The sequence below is a fragment of the Plodia interpunctella genome, chromosome 24, assembly GCF_027563975.2.
Source record: "Plodia interpunctella isolate USDA-ARS_2022_Savannah chromosome 24, ilPloInte3.2, whole genome shotgun sequence".
NCBI classification, from domain to species: Eukaryota; Metazoa; Arthropoda; class Insecta; order Lepidoptera; family Pyralidae; genus Plodia; species Plodia interpunctella.
The window spans coordinates 5412289-5430855 of NC_071317.1; the positions used below are offsets into that span (position 1 = coordinate 5412289).

Below are 18567 nucleotides of genomic sequence, written 5' to 3' on the forward strand. Positions count from 1 at the left end.
TTAAAATACAATATAATCGTATATAACAATAAACAAAACCTTTAGCCAGAGGCCGATTATGCCAAAAAATATTAGAAAGGTTAATAAACTCTTGAAATAAAAATACCTAACAGTAAAATGGTAAAAAAATGTATATTTCTTTGTCTCGTTTTCAAAAATAAATCCAAAATAAATTTTCGCGGTACACTTAACAATATCCCATTCTATTGACGTTCATTCATAAGGCATTTCTCTACAAAGACTAAAGACTATAAAACAAAAACACAGAAACACAGCCCGTGCTTAAATTTTATTTTGCTAATTTCTAAAGATTTTTTATATTGCTATGAAGCAGTGAACCATGACCTAACTGTGACATAATTCTAGCAGTCTATTCATTAACAGTAGGCCAATCAAATGCATCAATTTGGAATATACACATATTTTATTTCACAAATCCTCGAGACTTTCTTTGATTTCGATTATTTTATAGGTACATGAATTTTCAAACTTTGTTAACTTTTCTAATTTTGTTAAAAAGTCAAATTACAAAATAGGTATCAAAAAAATTAAATACCAAAGTAAATAAAATAAGAAATAAAAATACTAAAAAAATATAAATTTTGAATTAAATAAAAAATTAATTAATTTATGTAACTGTTTCTTTTAAAATTTTAACAATAAATTCGGATTTATACACTATTGTATCTATACTGTACAGATTTGAATACAAATAAAAAAATAGAATCACAAAAAAGTAAATTCAAGTATGATATTTCTTCATTTGATTTAATTTTATTGCCAATACGAAGCAATTTGTGAGACAAAAAATCTGTACAAAAGTGCTCCTTCCACTATCATCATATATCATTCCGTATCATTATGGAGTAATACTTGGATACATACTTTTTAAAACTTATACTAATGAATTAGGGCTCGATTAGCTGACAATATCGATATATTCGATTGAAAAAAAATCCTAGTAAAAAGTAAATTGCATGATAAATCCCACTTTTGATCAACTTCAACATTACATTTTCAATAAAAACATGTCATGAAAAAATAAATTTAAAGCCATGCCCCATTGTTACGTTGCGTCATGCAGCTCCGTTGTTTTTTTTACCATAGGTTCTGATACTGACGTGCATCGACGTAAGTCGAAACTCCAAATCTCCATACAACCGTTGACGGATGTTAAAACAACCGAAAACGTGGGCCGTGGGCTTCTGATCAATTTTTAAGGTAAAAGAAAATTCTTATCTAAGAATATTTTCTTAGAAGTTTTTTTTTATTTTGATTTGATTTTTTTCAACATTGGACGTTTATGTTGATATACGTTAATTAAATGGAGATTAGGCTGAAGTATGACCACAAACGGAATAACACATTTACACTTAACACACGAATATTCAAAAGTAATTTAGCAAAGTCACACTCATTTTAAAATATATAATATTTCATATACTTCAACATTTACACATAGATTATACACAAGAAATTCGGTCATAAAATTCACGTTATTTAGTAAGAGATCAACAATGTATACTTTCGATTTTTTTATCGTCTTATGACTTAGGTTTTCGAAATGAATTACTTCTCACATTTTTTTGTGATTGCAACACCAAATAGAATGTTCAACATTGGTTGATAAAGATAGTGTTGCCAGCCCACTGGAGACAGCGCCCTCATTTATTTCCTTAACTTGAAATACTGTACATTAATTTTAATGACGTGTATTTTTAATATACATTTTTAATGACATTGCCATTTGTGTAAAAAATGTTCTTAAAAGAAAATATCCCCAAAACCCCGTTTGAGATATCTTTGCTTATAACTTTTGGATATTCGTAAGTCTAGGATTCTAGAAGCTTATCACCAAATCCGCTTATTTTAAGGCGCTGGCATGCACTTGAGCCTTTCGAATGCGGCTTTCTCCAAAGATTCACGGTGATCGGGGTGGGCTATCTTGATCAACTCGTAGGCGCGTTGCCGGAGCGTCTTCCCGAACAGATTCGCTATCCCTTGCTCGGTCACTACGTAGTTCACGTGCGCGCGGCTTGTCACCACTCCGGCGCCTGAAATGTCAATTTTAAATTGGTATTCTATTATGAGATTTCTGTCTCCTGTAGAATTATCATAAAATATATGTACCTATATAGCAATAACAATGTATTATTTTATGAAAAACGAGATTAGAATGTCTTAAAACGAGATCTATCTTCTTATAGATACGTAAAGAAGTTAAAGCATATTTAAAGCTAAATTATGTAAGTATAAAGTCGCTATAACACTTTTCGATACTAGATATATTGACAGAAAGACAGAATAGGAGAGTACGTACGTAGGTACTAAAGTATACCTAGCTAAAATAAAAGTGTATGGATTAATTTTGAAATTCGATGGGTTTAGGTTATATTTTTTTTGACACTGACATTGACATTAAGTTTTCTTTTTATACGGACTAAGGACGAACTTTTCACATCTGGCAAAATGGAGTTATTAATATAAAAAATAAAGAATTTTCGATGCAGACTTCTGATGCGATCCAGGCATCACGAGATAAATAACTCAACTTATTTGACAATAGTTGGAATAACACCCACCAACTTTAAGCGTGGGCACAATTTTACTCTCGCCGCGCTTGGTGTTGGACACGATGGCGATGATGGGCCTCCCGCGGCCGTCCAGCGCCTCGGCCGCGCCGCGGATGAAGTCCACCTGACCGCCGAAGCCCGAGAACATGCGGGTGCCTGCCGCGATCACACAACAAACACTCCGGTCACATACGATATACCATTTTTTTGAAGTAAAAAAAAAAAACTTCTTTAGCGGCGTTGTGCACTTTTTGTGATGGGTAAAAAAATGTTAAACTCGCCTCAGTACACGTGAATGATCGAAAATTCGTAAGACGTCAAAAATGCACAACGTTAATATTCAAGTTTTCACTTCTGCCGGCACTCCCGGGGCCTGCATCCCGTTTTTTTCTTTTCAAATCATATATACGAAAATTTGAACCTTCGCAGGCATTTTTTCATATAAAATTTTATATTATACTAGCGGCCCATGACAATTATATCTTTAGACGTTTCTCAGGTATCACACTATCAATAGGTGAAAACCGCATGACAATCCGTGCAGTAGTAGTTTTTGAGTTTATCGCGAACAGACAGACAGATGACGCGGAAGAGGACTTTGTTTTATAATATGTAAGGATTAGCTATTCTTTAAAGATAATGTAATTCCTGAGTGTATGTAATTTACTATAATTTTGAAGCCAGGTTGGGTCGCTAGTAGAAAATATAATAATAAAAAAATACTCTATCGATACGAACCTATTCCTCAAATTAATTAATATATCCATATTATGTACTTATTTGATTTGATTGATTTGGGCGGAATTTCGGTATAAAAAGTACCCTCCACCACAATACTAACCGATGGAATCCGCACAGACTTGCCCGGTGAGGTCGATCTCTATGCAGGAGTTGATCGCAGTCATGTTGGGCTGCAACGATATTATGTGTGTGTTGTTCACGTAGTCTATCTCCAACATTTCTGGAAATAAAACGTCAAGTTTTAATTATCTCAACGAGACAAAAGTGACCAACAAAGAGTGACCACATACTGGTTTCGCCCCTCTCTCTCTCTCTCTCTCTCTCTCTCTCTCAAAAGAGCGTGTTTCCGGTTCCTTCCGCAGCCGTTGAGCGTCGGACCCCTGGGTCAGCTTTCATACTTTTTTGTCTCCACTTTTGTAAGAACATCCAGGTTTCAATATTCGTTCTGAAACGCTAGTAGTTATCGTTGCGAGAAATATTATTTAATTTAGAATATTAATGAAAAATTTTTAATTCAAGCGACAAAGATTCATCAAGAATATGATATTTGACTTTGAACCAACATATTAATTTTCATATACCACTAACTGCGCCCCGGTGCTTCACTCTCGCGGGTATTTCGGGATACAAAGTACGCTATGTGTTATTCCAAGTTATATTCTACCCGTGTACCTAATTTGATAACAATCCGTTTAGTAGATTTTGCGTGAAAGAGTAACAAACTAACATACATACATACACACATCCTCACAAACTTTCGTGTTTATAATATTAGTAGGATTTTTAAAGCTTCAACTTCATATCTACTAACCTAACATACATATTCTACTCACTAACTTATGTAACATGTATACATTGTGGGTCACTTGAATAAACTGGAAGACTGGAATACAATGGTAATATAATTTTGCTTACCGACGAAAGGATTGTTGTCAACAAAATCGTACAGGTCCCTGTTGCCGACCAGGAAGCTGCCCACGATGCGGCCTTTGTGCGTCTTCTTCCTGAAAACACAATGGGTTTTGATAGTGATTTGTACAGGGTAGACGAGTGAAACACAAGGCTAATAATCTAGGTAAAATAGATAGATATATTTAGGATCATTATGAGATTTATAGACTGTAACAATGCAGCTGGATCATTATCTAAAAATTTAAAATTGGAAAGTCCATTTTCAGTATGAAATTATAAAAACAAACTCGACAATCATAAAAAAACTAAAATTTTGTAACAATTTTTATTAACAAGTTACCACCGTAGACGTAATATTAAATGTAGTTGTCGAACATACATAGCTTTCTTTGCGAATGTTTTAGCACGCTGTGACGTCACTTGTTCGTGTCAAGTATGGAGCGTTTGGACAAGTTAAAAAATGTGTGATTTTATTTTGTCATATCTCTAAAAGCATTGTCATTATCACTATTCAATATTGGGTGGTGGCCGCAGACAAGCATCATGCATATTTATATATAAGGTTTCACTCACATAACTGTGTACATAAAGTCTAATTTTAGATGCATAATGGTTACTACCACAGGTCACTTAACAATAAATAAATAACTATTTATTAATTTAAATAAATATTCATTTATTTTATAATATTAGCTCCAAAGTACGACACTTGTGTTATGGGATACTAACTCAACGGTACTATATTCTATAACATATACAATAATATATAGATGACACTGACTAAAATTGTCGAACTGCTAAAATTTGTAATTCTCTCCGCGTCGTCTCCATTACGAGTACATACTAATGAAAAAAAAAATTACTAACAAGTTGTTCGTGACGCAACCCCGCTTGACCAGGTCGATGACCCCGACGCTGAACATCTCCGAGTGGATCCCGAGGTCTTTGTGGTTCTTCAGCGCTGACAACACAGCGTCCGGTATACTGCCGATGCCTGACAACATTTGGGAAAGGTAAAAATAAATTAAATTAAAAATTATAAAAAAAACCCCGACTTGCTAGAAAATTGCTGACGGTATTAAAATGGCTCAACATACATTTTGAAAACACAGCTAGACACTAACTACACTACGTCTAAAATAAAAATAAAACTAGATGAAAATCGGTTCATCCGTTTGGCTGATAAGATGCCACAGATTGACATACATGTACAGTCAACAGCACATAGCAAACTTGCCGCTATTACCGCGCCATAGACGTTCATGTAGGGTAACTTGATGTGCTGTTGACTGTACACATAACTCCCGTCTTGTACTTCTGCCGTCGCGGGTCAAAAAATATAAATACGAAAAGAATGTAGCTTATTGCAAAAAAATAATAATTAATATGATATTTTGAAAATCTGAGAGAGAAAAGAAAGCGAATCATAAGATAGTAAAAAATACAAAACATTCGTTCTGATTAGCACATTATTCACAAAATTCCCACTTTCCAAAATACAGCTACTCATCTCTTACTCATTTCCTACATCACTACTGAATATGTGATTTCCTAAAATTCCCACTTAACTTTATGAAGAGAGAACAAAAAGTGAAAAACTACATTTTGATAAATGCTTTCTTGAATAATGTTATTATTAAACTTTAGCTATTTGGTAAAGTTTTTCTACAATATCTATCTCACTCACCCATTTGAAGCGTAGCTCCATCATCGACCAGATTGTCACCAATCAATTGACCAATCTTCTCCTCCTCAGGTGAAGGCGGTTTAGAACCGTGATCAGGTAATGGAGTGTTGTCCTCTACAGCGTAGTCTATGTGGGACATATGAATGATCGCATCGCCGAATGTGCGAGGCATGTTTACGTTCACTTGGGCTGGAAAGAGACGCAACATATTAATTGTTGAGTACACCAATTTCACAACAGGTGGCGCTACCTACAAACCTATTACTAAGTATATTTTCTTTTTTTAAAATAGATTTTTTATACATGTCACACATGCTTTTAATTTATTTTTGAAAATAATAATGAGATGAAAAAAAAATCTGAAAAGTTCCCGCTCGATTTCAGAATTTTTTCATGTCATTATTATTTTCAAAAATTCTATATTTTATAATTATATATATTTTCTTCTAAAAATCTGTGAAGTGTGAATTTTATATTGCATAGTAAGGGTGACTTTTACTTTAAGGTGTCTTTAGTCAAAAAATAGCCTAATTTTAAAGGGTTTAAAATTAGGCTATTTTTTCTATATGTAGTTTATAGACATGCAAAAAAAAATTAATTTAATTTCAAGACTGTGTTTCTTAAGACTCGTATTCAGAAATTTCATATGGTGACGAGACTAAATAACCAGTCAACTTCGAAATGGGTCTCATACTTTTGAGCGAACATCTCTTTATTTTTAATTTTATTTAACTCGCGGCTTCGTCCGCGTGGATTTCTCCTATTATATATTCAAGAATTACCTATAAATAATAAGTAATATTTTTAATTATAAATAATAATTCATATTTCAAGAAATTCGGATGTGTGAAGAGATAACAAATAAATTTACTGCCGCAATTTTTTTTTCATAATGAGTGTGTTATTTCAACTGTCACAACTAGATAGAATATTAGAATAGAATGAGGTACTAGCAGTGATCAAGCGTACTTACCAATGATGGTCTCAGAGTTGACCAGAGCCGCGCGCACGCAGTCCACTGACGTGCCGAGACTGCAGTAGCCGTGCTCGTCAGGGGGCGACACCTTCGACAGAGGTTAACACTTTTCTGGCTAAAGCGGGATTATTGTATAAAGCGTCCACACTATCGGCAAACAGTTTTTGGTATTTCAACGTACATTGCCGGTATATCATTGCGGAAAAAAAAGCATCACATACACAGTACGCAATGTAGGTTTCATTCAAACAATCAGTTTGTAGATAACGTGGAGCTGACAGAAAATCTAATGGTCATTTTCACATACCTATATAAATAATACGGCGGCTTACCGTCTATAGAAGAATAAAAAATAGATTAACCAATAGATGGGATTACGCACAGTATTACAGTTATTTCCAGAAAAAATACGGATATATCCCATATATTCGACTGAATTGTGCCGTCCTCTTTCGGAAGAACTTGAAACAATACTGGGCGATCAAAAACTCATCTCTAAAATAAAACATTAATTATAAAATTTAGTTCTTACTACTACTCTTTCCATACTAATTTTAAAAAGAGAAAATATTTGTATTGGTCTTTTTTGTTTGCATTTAAGAAAATCAAAAACTACTGGACCGATTTTGATGAAATTTGGCACAGAGATAGACGTATAAACTATAGTGTAAATGTAAATTAGTGTAGATTTTTGGTGAAAACGGCCATAAGATTTGCACATTTATTAGCCAAATCTAAGACTAAGGCACAATCGTTTTAATTTCTTTGACATTCATAAACATTGACAAACGCTTGTTTTTCAATTTCAAAATGTTTTCTTCTAGGATATCGATGGCGCGAGAGTAACAGTTAAGCCACTTATTTAATGGTCGGTAATGGGATGGGTGACCAAAATCTACTACCTCGAGCTACTTTCGTGCTTCAGAAGGCACGTTAATCCGTTGGTCCCGGGTATATTTGCAGTCGTTAAATTACCACCAATCCGAATTAGGCCCCGCGTAGGTAGGTCATGGCCCATACTCCTTATCGATCAAACGGCCGCAATGCCCCAGCAGTGGGGACATTAAAATTATGTTGAGGTTATCTTTACCTCTCTTTGATAGAGAGAAGAAAATAAGACTTAATTTAAACAAGTTTTGTTAAGCGTTAGTCAATTTTCATGAGACTAAAATTTAACAACATTTTCACAAAAGCACTTAGGTATTTACATAACACACACACTTTTAACACTTATGTAATATTTAAGTACAACTAATTATGTTGTAGGTAAATGTTTTAACAAATTTTAAATTCAGATTAGAACAGTTTAAACACAATATGTATAGCATTTTAAATAATGATTTCTTGGTGTGTTGTGTTGTATCTCGGATATGTTTGTATAGGTAAGTAGCTAATATTAATACTTTAATTTCTCACTGTTATCAATACAATACCTACTTTGCCAAAGACACTAAACTGCTTGAAATCCTCTGTCGCTATTTATATAAACTTTTTTCCATAAAGATTTTGTTGTAATTGGAAGTGAGTATAGAGTACGGTCACAAATACTTTCAACATCTGCAAACACTTTCAACATCTGGTTGCGCGGCCTATTGTCTGCGTTCGGATCTAAAGGGACGTGCTTTCGCAACGGCGGCCCGGATGAGACTCCTTTTGTTGTATAATCGAAATATTCTGGAAAGCGGTGGTGGTGAATTAGTTAAGACGCCCGCCTGTGGATCGAAAGGTCCCAGGTTCGAATCCTACTCGTGTCACATGAGTTTGTATATACCAATCTGACTCATGTATCTGTTAGTAGTTTTCATCGACCACCACTTGCTTCCGGTGAAGGAAAACATCGTGAGGAAACCTGCACACTGGCTGATTATTAACTGAGAAGGCAATAGGAAACCACTCCATTACTAATGCCAAGAAAGTTGTTGTGTGTGTTTAATTCCACGTAATGACCACGACCCTCAGCCATGAGGAATACGACTCTGAAGAAGAAAATTTAATATTTTTTAATTAAATCAATCATCTAGTATAGCATAATCTCCTGGGGTATGTTTGTATTCAATTAAAATTTGTGATTGTGATTGATAAATGTGTGATGTTGGCGCTAGTAGCGCAATCTTAACAAAGGTCAAGTCTTATTATGTAAACAAACTTACATACTTAATAATTTTCTGTAAGTACCTATTTATATACTTGCTCACTTTTATCATATAGTATGTACTACATTTAGATATACTAAAAAAAAAGTAAACAAACTTGATATTTAATTTACAGTCTTTTTATGATTTTACACTACTGTGTATAAATATAATATATGTGTATAAATATATGTATATGTCTATGTGTGTATAAATTCAAATAGATTCAATAGAAAAAAAAAACTTTTTTATGAATAACAGAGCCGATAGTGATAATATGTAAACAATTTTTATAGTACACTCAACAGCACATCAACCTACCTAAATACATTGCAAATTCGCCACTATTATCGCGCAGGCATGTTTTATGCATACTTGATGTATTGTTGACTGTACTTATTGTTGATTTTTCCAATACGGGATTTTGTTGATATGAAATTAAATATTAATTTTTATGCTTTTTTTATGTATAACAGGGCAGTACAAGTAAGAAAACGGAGTGTATACCTGTATGACAGAGATGTCGGGACGGATGATCTTCCTGTGGAACAGCTTGGGGATGTCCTGCAGGAAGATGGGGATGGCGTCAGAGCGGCCCTCCGCCACTGACTTGCGGACGTTCGCTCCCATGAACAGGGAACACGACCTGGAGGTTACAAATGAATATTTTATATACTATTTTCAGATTTATATCTTAATACCTGCAAGTTAATTAAAGTTACAATGTTAACTAAGCTTTGTCAACTGATTATATGTATAAAAAATATAAAATGATAATTTTGGCCATATTATTATCCACACTAATACTAATATTATGAAGGGGAAATATTTGTATTTGTTTGTAAGGAATAAACTCAAAAACTTACGGGCCAATTTTGATGAAATTTGGCACAGAGATAGGCGAAACTTTCAGAAGTGACATAAGTAACTTTCTATTATGGTTTTACCCGCTAAAAACGAAATGAAACGCTAGTTTAGTGAGTAAAGAAGATTGGCTTTTGGATTGATGAATGAATGAATCTGTGCTTTGATTTCTGAAATACTGACACCACCTTTAACAGGTTGCCTGGATAGAAATTGTTGATTGCTAAATTGTTATATGATAAGGTCTTTTGCGTGACAATTTGTGCAATATTTCGGAGCTGTAACGCCATGAAGCACAGGGCGGGAGTAAAAAATAAACTGTACGATGACATTTCATGACTATTCGCCTGCCTTATGTCAACCCTCCATGGGAATACTGTCGTTGCTAATCAGTCGCCTCGCACTTCATCGGAAGTATATAGAATGGTTCTATACTAGGGCGGAACCACACGACAAAATGGTTACTTACAGAGATTATGCCAACAATAGATAAATGTATTGTAATAATCACAATTCAGATATTATGTACGGTGAGTTTAATGTCATTATCTGTCAGTCTGTTGTAAAATGATAAGATTAGGTACGTGATGATAACGATAAAAGAAACTCGTTCTAGTACAGCCTGTCAAGACGGTGAAGAAAATAATAATAATATTATTATTATTTTCTTAGGTCTGTTAGCTGGCAACACTGTTGGTAAATGGTAAAAAAATTTAGTTAGCAAAAAACAGTTTTCTTCACTTTCTCGACAGACTGTAACTGTTTCTACAGAACAAATGTAGCTGCGCCCCGGGGCTTCGCTCCCGTGAGAATTTCGGGATAAAATATCCTATGTGTTATTCCAGGTTATATTCTACACATGTACCAAATTTTATAATAATCGGTCCAGTAGATTTTACGTGAAAGAGTAACAAAACACACATACATACACACAAACATTCGCATTTATATTATAATATTAGTAGAATTTTTAAAGCCTTTATTTATTTATTAAGAGCTTTCACCTTCGTATCTACCATGATGCGTGTTGTGTGTGTATAATAAACTCATTTATCATTCTCTAGCTTTTGCTTAATTCTGGGTGAAAGGTACCCTATGTCCTTCTCCATACTTCATACTACATGTACCTTTGCAAAATTTACGCAGGCGAAGCGGCGAGCAAAAGCTATAGAGCATGGCAAAATAGAGCATGAGTTATACCGGCTAAACACTGTAACCGAACTAGAGCAAGTGGCGACTGCTTTGTTTGTACGAGTGCAATTGTTTATCGTCATTAAAAAAACAAGCAATGTATGCCGAATCCGCCAAGTTCGGCGAACTGGACCGCGATAATGTGGAGCCGACTCAAACGTATATTGTAAAAAAAAAATAGTAAAAAGTGCGTAATTTATATTTTAAAAATATTATAATTATTGTAATTTATATTATTTATATGTAAAAAACATGCTTTCGATAAGATTTTCGAAAGAGAATCAAAGGTTGTGGACGATTAATTGAGGATGATAGTAACATTTAACAATGCAACCTTGCAAACTATGCTCCGGCGGACATCGCCCGCACATTTATCAAGCACTGTCTTATCACCACATTGAACTCTTATCAGAAACAGTCGACTATGAATTAAAGATTTGCAAATTAACGATACCAAATCCATATTTATCTTCTTCTTCTTCTTCACAGTCGTATTCATGGCTTAGGGTCGTGGTCATAACGTGGAATAAAACACACACAACAACTTTCTTAGCATTAGTAATGGAGTGGTTTTCCATTGCCTTCTCAATTTCACACACAAGTTAATAATCAACCAGTGTGCAAAGTTTCCTCACGACGTCCGGAAGTCAGATTGGTATACAAACTCGTGTGACACGAGTAGGATTAGAACCTGGGACCTTTTGATCCACAGGCGGGAGTCTTAACTATTACACCACCACCGCTTCACCATATTTATCTTAGCCACAGTATAATAAAAATAACACCCGGTGGTGTTTATCATATTGCAAAGGCAAAATAATATGTTCGTTAAAAATCAGTTTTCAATTGTTTATACGTAGATTGTGTTCCTTGAATTAATAATTAACAAAAAAAAACGTTACGATGCCTGTTTACCTTCACAGTAAACGATGACGCAGTAAATGACATGCATTTGCCTCTATTAGCATTAATTATTCACTTCGCTTTGAATAATTAAGAGCTGAAAGTCTCGATACTAAGGTGCATTTGATGAACTAGACGAAATTATACTGGTCGTTATGGTACTATGGACCTAATGCACCGAAAGGCTCGCAAGGTTAACATATCAAGTTTTGCTGGCATTTTGATGGGATGAATTTTTTTTGGTGCAGTCAACAACATATCAAACTACCCAAATTCATTTTAAAATCGCCCCTATCACCGCTACATAAAGATTCATGCAGGATAACTTGAGATGATTATACTGTGTCATTGGTATTTGGTTCCACCTTAGAAAAGGATCACTCCGTGAATCTAGCATCAGCCTTGGCAGGTGATAGGAGACAATAGCATTCCCGAGAAGGGTCGACGCACGTTAGGCAGGCGGTCGGTTGCAAAACACACGACGAATCTTCTATATGTATATTTTGAACTTTACGTTTCTACATTTTTAATTCTTCGCTAAATACGGGTATCGCGGTATCACAGCAACGAATGCAATCCTGTGAAAAGTATTGATTTAGGATTCACGTTAGGCCAAATCTGAGGCACAGTATAATAAAGAGGATATTGTAACACTCAGTCGTGTCAAGAATGTTAAGCTAGTTATCATGTAGTGTACGGTATTTGAGTTTAGAGCGCTATTGTGAATCGAGGAAAACTGGAAACTGAATAGGTACCTACGTGATAACAGATACATGAGCCGTTTTAAACTATAACCAACTTTAAAAACAATGCTACTGTTTAAGTTCGTTTTAATACCCATATCATAACAGAGCTGATTTCTTAACATAGGTATAATAATTTGCATTAATATAAGGCATATATATATATTTATTTCATTATTAATAAAAAAATATTGCATAGTTCTATTTATTACTGAAAATCTGTGTAGTAAATTATGACTATATGACATAATGGAAAACTACAATACTTTTTAATAAAACCCTTTACTTAGTGTAATACAATATTAGCACTACGAGGGGAGGTCAAAAAGTTCGCGGAATAAGGGGGAAGCGGGTTGAAATTAAACACCAAACTATTTTTTCTTTTCAATATATTCTCCCTTAACTCTAATACATTTTTCAGATCTCTCAAATAACTTATTTATACCATCGAAAAAAAATCATTTATCTTTGGTGTCAAAATAGGCCGAAATTGCCGACTTCACTTCTTCATCGTCGCCAAATTTTTTCCACGCAGCTCTTTTTTCATTTTTGGAAATAGATAATAGTCACTGGGTGCCAGGTCTGGACTGTAGGGTGGGTGGTTCAATTGTTCGAAGCCGCATCGGTGAATGGCAGCCGTCGCAACATGGCACGTGTGAACGGGTGCGTTGTCGTGTAGAAGGAGCACACCTTTTGACAACTTTCCTCTTCTTTTTTCCTTAATAGCTTCTTTTAATCTTTCCAGTAAAGAAGCGTAGTACTGTCCGTTATAGTCACACCACGTTCTTTGTAATCGATCAATAAAATGCCTTCTGTATCCCAAAAGACAGTCGCCATGATCTTGCCAGCCGATTGTGTCACTTTGTACTTCTTTGGAGGAGGTGTGCCTTTTTTATGCCACTGTATCGACTCTTGCTTCGACTCAGGTTCATAGTGGTGAACCCAGGTTTCATCACCAGTAACAATCCGGGCCATAATTTCTTCCTTTCTCTCTCCACAGAGCTCCAAAAACTGTCGAGAACACTCGACACGTTCACGTTTTTGAAGTGGCGTGAGCATTCTCGGAACCCATCTTGTACTGACCTTAGTCATGCCAAGATGATCATGTAGAATATTCAAAATACTGGTTTCGGATACTCCAATCATTGCTGCAAGCTGCTTCTTCTTCAACCGGGCATCTTCCAATACAAGTTTTTCTACTTTTTCGACGATTTCCGAAGTGGTGGCCTCAATTGGCCGTCCGGAGCGTGGGTCATCTTCAATGGACTCTCTTCCTTGTTTGAAAAGACTATGCCACTTGTTTTTCCAGGGGCAGAGTCCCCGTAAACAGCCAACAGCTCTTGAAAAATAATCTGAGCGGATTTTCCTTGCTTGGTAAGGAACTTCATAACGGCGCGGTGTTAAATTTTCTCCATACTGGCTGATTTCTTCCCGATTCAGTTGTTTACAGGTCGATAACACAAAAGTTAATGAGCCGATTACGTTCAAACTTGATATATATACTCTTAATGAGGTGCTCAACTAGTAACTACCTGGACGAGTAAACCTACCCCCACCAACCCCTCCATTCCGCGAACTTATTGACCTCCCCTCGTAGCTTCGTTAACGCGCATAACTGGGCGGTACGTAACAGACATCCTGGAAAAAAAAGAAAAAAAAAATCTACCTAAAAATGTCCTTGCACTCGGGCGCCACATATGCAGCCTCTTTTTCGGTATGCATGTGTACCACCTTGATGTCCTTCAACGACTGCTTGACGCCGACCTTCGTCATCGCGTCGAGAAGCGGCGCGGGAGTCGCCGCCGCGCCTTGTGAGTACACCGTCTGACCTGGGAATGGAGAAACATTTTGAAGAAAAAAGGTGTTATTGATAGGTACTTTTTACCGGTAAGTAAAGGGTTAAACATTTCGTGTATGTGTAATACGCTACTAAGCTACGCCCCGGGTCTTCCCTCCCGTCGTAATTTCTGCATTTAAAAACATACTTTAGCTTAAAGTGTGCTTTAACATTTTTCTGAACTTATTTTATACAACATTATAAATAAACATTGTGTTTTGTTTTAACAAAAGAAAGTCGTTAACCAGAAGTGATAAGTTATCATGTTTACAAAGTATACGAGTACGTCATATTGTAGAAAGACTGACGTGGCGGAATTCAATATATTGCAAGATTCGTTCCTAATTTTTCATCTCCATTTCGTCGTCTTCGGCATAGTCAGTCAGTCAGACCGGTGGAATCTTGCCGCGCATTGAAATTCTATTTGTTTATGTTATCAAGTACTTATTAACAACAAAAATACGTCATTATCAATATAAACTTGTCCCCTTATCACATAGTTATGAGAGCACTTCATTAATATTGAGATGAAGTAAAAAAAAAAACAACATGTTTTGATTGAGTAACCTGTTACTTTATTATTGTAGTTTATTTAGCAGGGGTGGTGGGCCGGGTCCGCAGCGCCCATTTTCTAACAAAACATGTTAAAAAAACCAAGTTAGAAAAACCACTGTCCGCTGCGCCTACTGTTGTTATGTTTGTTTACTCCATATCGCACTGTGCTGCCCTACGTCTTTCTTTAGTGAGCGCTACCACAAAATGAGTCACTTCCCCTCCCCGCAGGCGAACGCGGGGTATGTTATCCATTCGGTTCGGAAAACATGTTTTTGTTATTTTTCTAATATAACTGTTAGGCCACGCCCCTAATCGGTTAGTAAAACATGTTTTTGTGTTAGCTAACCCGTTGTGACCCGGTTTAATGGTTAAGTTAAGACGCCCGCCTGTGGATCGAAAGGTTTCAGGTTCGTATTTTACTCGTGCCATACGAGTTTGTATACTAATCTGACCCATATATACATATAGTAGTTTTTATAGACCACCACTTGCTTCCGGTGAAGAAAAACATCGCGAGGAAACCTGCACACTGGTGGACAGTTCAGTTCACTACTGTGTATGCGACTACTACCTACCACTAGATTACGGTAAGTAGTAGTAAAATCACGTCAGATGCCTTTAGGCGACTTGAATAATATCTGACACCAGTGTTGGCGTGGTTGATGGCAATAACAAACTCAACAAGTAGTTTTTTTTAGTAGGGGGTATGTTCTTTTTTATTTGTTCTGAAACTTGTTTAATCTCACGCCTATTGCTGCTTTGCTTATCAAGATAATGTTATCATTTGATAAAGATAATAATGAGATTGAAATTTTGCACAGAATTTCCATCTCAATTATTTTATTTATTTAAAGAGCAAACATAAAATAACTGAATGATGTGTATTCATCTAGAGTGTTATATTCTCTCTCCTATCATTATGTGTTCTTGGTTTCTTTCTTGGCTGTGACATTGTAAAATCAGTTCACATAAAGTATTAATCTTTGGAAGATTTGGTGGGTCAACAAAATATTAAAATTATTTTTTACTCTGCCCCTTATCGACTTGAACAACAAAATAAATACAAATTAAGAAAATCCAGATTTGAGAAACAAAAGTCTAATTTTAATATACAGTTATCTGTTACAATGAATGAGTAAATAACATTAAGCAATCAAAATTCCCATTGAATAATTACTCATGTTTTTAATTATATATGATAAGAGAGAGATACATTATCTGTAGTAAATACCACAGTATATGTGTCTATTTCAAATATTTACACTCACTTATCACTGCGGTAGCCTGGCTGTGTGCCAAAGAATTTACAGAAATAGCCTTTCCAAAGCATATTAATCGAAAACCCTTTTTACCACGATCCACATTTGTTAATTGACATCTTTGAAGAAAATGCTGTGGTGAAGTTTGTTGTATCGCTTCTTTACCTGCACTTTGAAAAAGATAAATTCAACCTAAAGCTGTTGTATGTTTTGTCACTATCATACTTTATAATGTTTGACATTGACAGAATGAGACCAAAGATATTTTAGCTTAAAACATGCAATTTTGTTTTATGGATACGAGGTTAACTCTACAACATAACTAAAAGTAATAATCCAAGCCTTATTTACTTTCTATATACTGGATAGTAACTTTATGTGTAACTGAGAAAAATCGTATAGGTAGGTATATACCTACAACAATTACACAAGCTCATAAATAATTGTTATATTAGTCACAAAACTATTTTAGAATATTCTAAAATAGTTTTGTGATTGTGACAAGCTCATAAATAATTGTTATATTAGTCACAAAACTATTTTAGAATATTCTAAAATAGTTTTGTGATTGTGACTAATATAACAATTATTTATGAGCTTGTGTAATTGTGAACTAATAGAACATAGGAGAATCAGTACTATTACTACAATTGTCACCAAGATGACTTTCTTTATATAAATGTTATAAACAAAATCCCAGAATTGAATAGGTAAGCCAAAATGTAACGACAGAAGTTGAACCACCTCACAAAAATGTATATTCTAGCAACAAATTAACCAAGCAAGTTTCAACATTTTCAACATTGGACTTTATACCTTAGTGTTACAAAGTTTGATATTGCATGTATTGTTTAAAATGTACTTTAGACTACTGATGTGATGGTACATGCACATCTTCAAATAGATAATAGGGTTTGATTTATCGGAAGGCCCCGTATCCGTAGTACAAACATATACCATAATAATGTATGATCAACATCATCTACATGCGCACAGAATCAGAAATCTAAAAATAAAGCTAACTTTGCTGCAAAAATTTGTAGGCTGTTTTGAACAAATGTAGAATCTAAAATTCATAACTACGAAAGTCGAATGTAATGTGAAGCAAAAAGTAAAATATAGGAACCGTATAGGCTAATAAAAGCGATGAAACTCACCAGACTTCAGGCATTTTTCAAAAGCCTGTTCCGCCGTCACAAAATCCGGTTTTCTGTCCAGAGGTTGAGATAAAGATTGTGTATATGTAAAGTACGTTCTATCGGATTTAGAACTTGAAAAGGCTGCATTGATTCGGCTCAAGTTACGGCTCGATACATGGGGAAAAATTTTACCAATCACAGACATTTTGCTAATAAAATTTTAGTTTACGGAGTAATTAAAGAGAATTGTATATATATCTATTCAAACACTATCGTTTCCTCGAATGTTATTCCGTCACTTGTAAACCTTAATAAATATTTAATATAAAAATATAAAAAGCGGCAAATAGCATCCACCACTACTAAACCGCAACTAAAATTGAATTTGTCAAATTGCTGAGAAACAACGTACCGGTAACTAGTACAAGTATAAATACTAGCGACTTTTTGCGTCATTGACAGTTAAATTATTATTCAGATCTCTGTCAGATCTAGCGAATCCGTAATGGAATAGAAAGAGAGATAGATATTATCAGAAACAGGTATAATAGAAGCATAGAGTAATGACGTTCAAAATACTACCTAGTATTTCCATAGACAGAATTAAGAAGGAACTTTTATGTTGCCATTATATAAACTATCTACTAAGGGGAGGATTTTAGGATATCATCGCGCGTTCCAATGTATTTGCCCAAGACTGTGCTACAACGATCGCTGGATTCGAAGTCAGAGAATATTATAGACCATCATATATTTAGATTCGCTATTACAAGAAAGTGGAATGCTTATTAGAAACAGCTACTGGATTCAGTCATTGGATTCCATGTAAATCATTCAGTTATTTATCACAATTTATTTAATAAAATATATGACGAGTCTACCACCAGTGATTATCCATCACAACACATAATAACAATAAAGAAAAAGACGAAAGAAATAATGAGTCACAGTCAAGCAAGCAAGATCAAGATGCTGGAATTTAAGAAATGAAAGAAAATTATTTATAACTGGATAACTTCGACATGTGACCAGAGTAAGCTGTGTCTGTTAGATAA

At 34.9% G+C, this 18567-nt stretch overlaps 1 protein-coding gene across 1 annotated transcript; it reads right to left on the reverse strand.

Moving 5' to 3' along the window:
* Window positions 1-637: 637 nt before the first annotated feature.
* On the reverse strand, window positions 638-18052 carry LOC128680376 (uncharacterized protein). Its single transcript, XM_053763472.2, has 10 exons — window positions 17531-18052; window positions 14389-14551; window positions 9529-9667; window positions 6887-6977; window positions 5914-6102; window positions 5094-5220; window positions 4230-4318; window positions 3415-3534; window positions 2583-2729; window positions 638-2054 (listed from the first exon to the last, which is right to left on the reverse strand). The coding sequence occupies exons 1-10, from the start codon at window positions 17715-17717 to the stop codon at window positions 1870-1872; spliced, it is 1437 nt and encodes a 478-aa protein (XP_053619447.1). The 5' UTR covers window positions 17718-18052; the 3' UTR covers window positions 638-1869.
* Between the last annotated feature and the right edge of the window lie 515 nt (window positions 18053-18567).

What these genes read in the sequence shown, in the direction of transcription:
- LOC128680376 (XM_053763472.2), bottom strand. Translation starts at nt 17,717, where the DNA reads ATGTCTGTGATTGGTAAAATTTTTCCCCATGTATCGAGCCGTAACTTG. An exon ending in AGTCTGTGCGGATTCCATCG is followed by an intron (nt 2,730 to 3,414) that starts GTTAGTATTGTG and finishes TGATCGCGGCAG; the next exon opens with GCACCCGCATGTTCTCGGGC. An exon ending in TGTGCCCACGCTTAAAGTTG is followed by an intron (nt 2,055 to 2,582) that starts GTGGGTGTTATT and finishes TTGACATTTCAG; the next exon opens with GCGCCGGAGTGGTGACAAGC.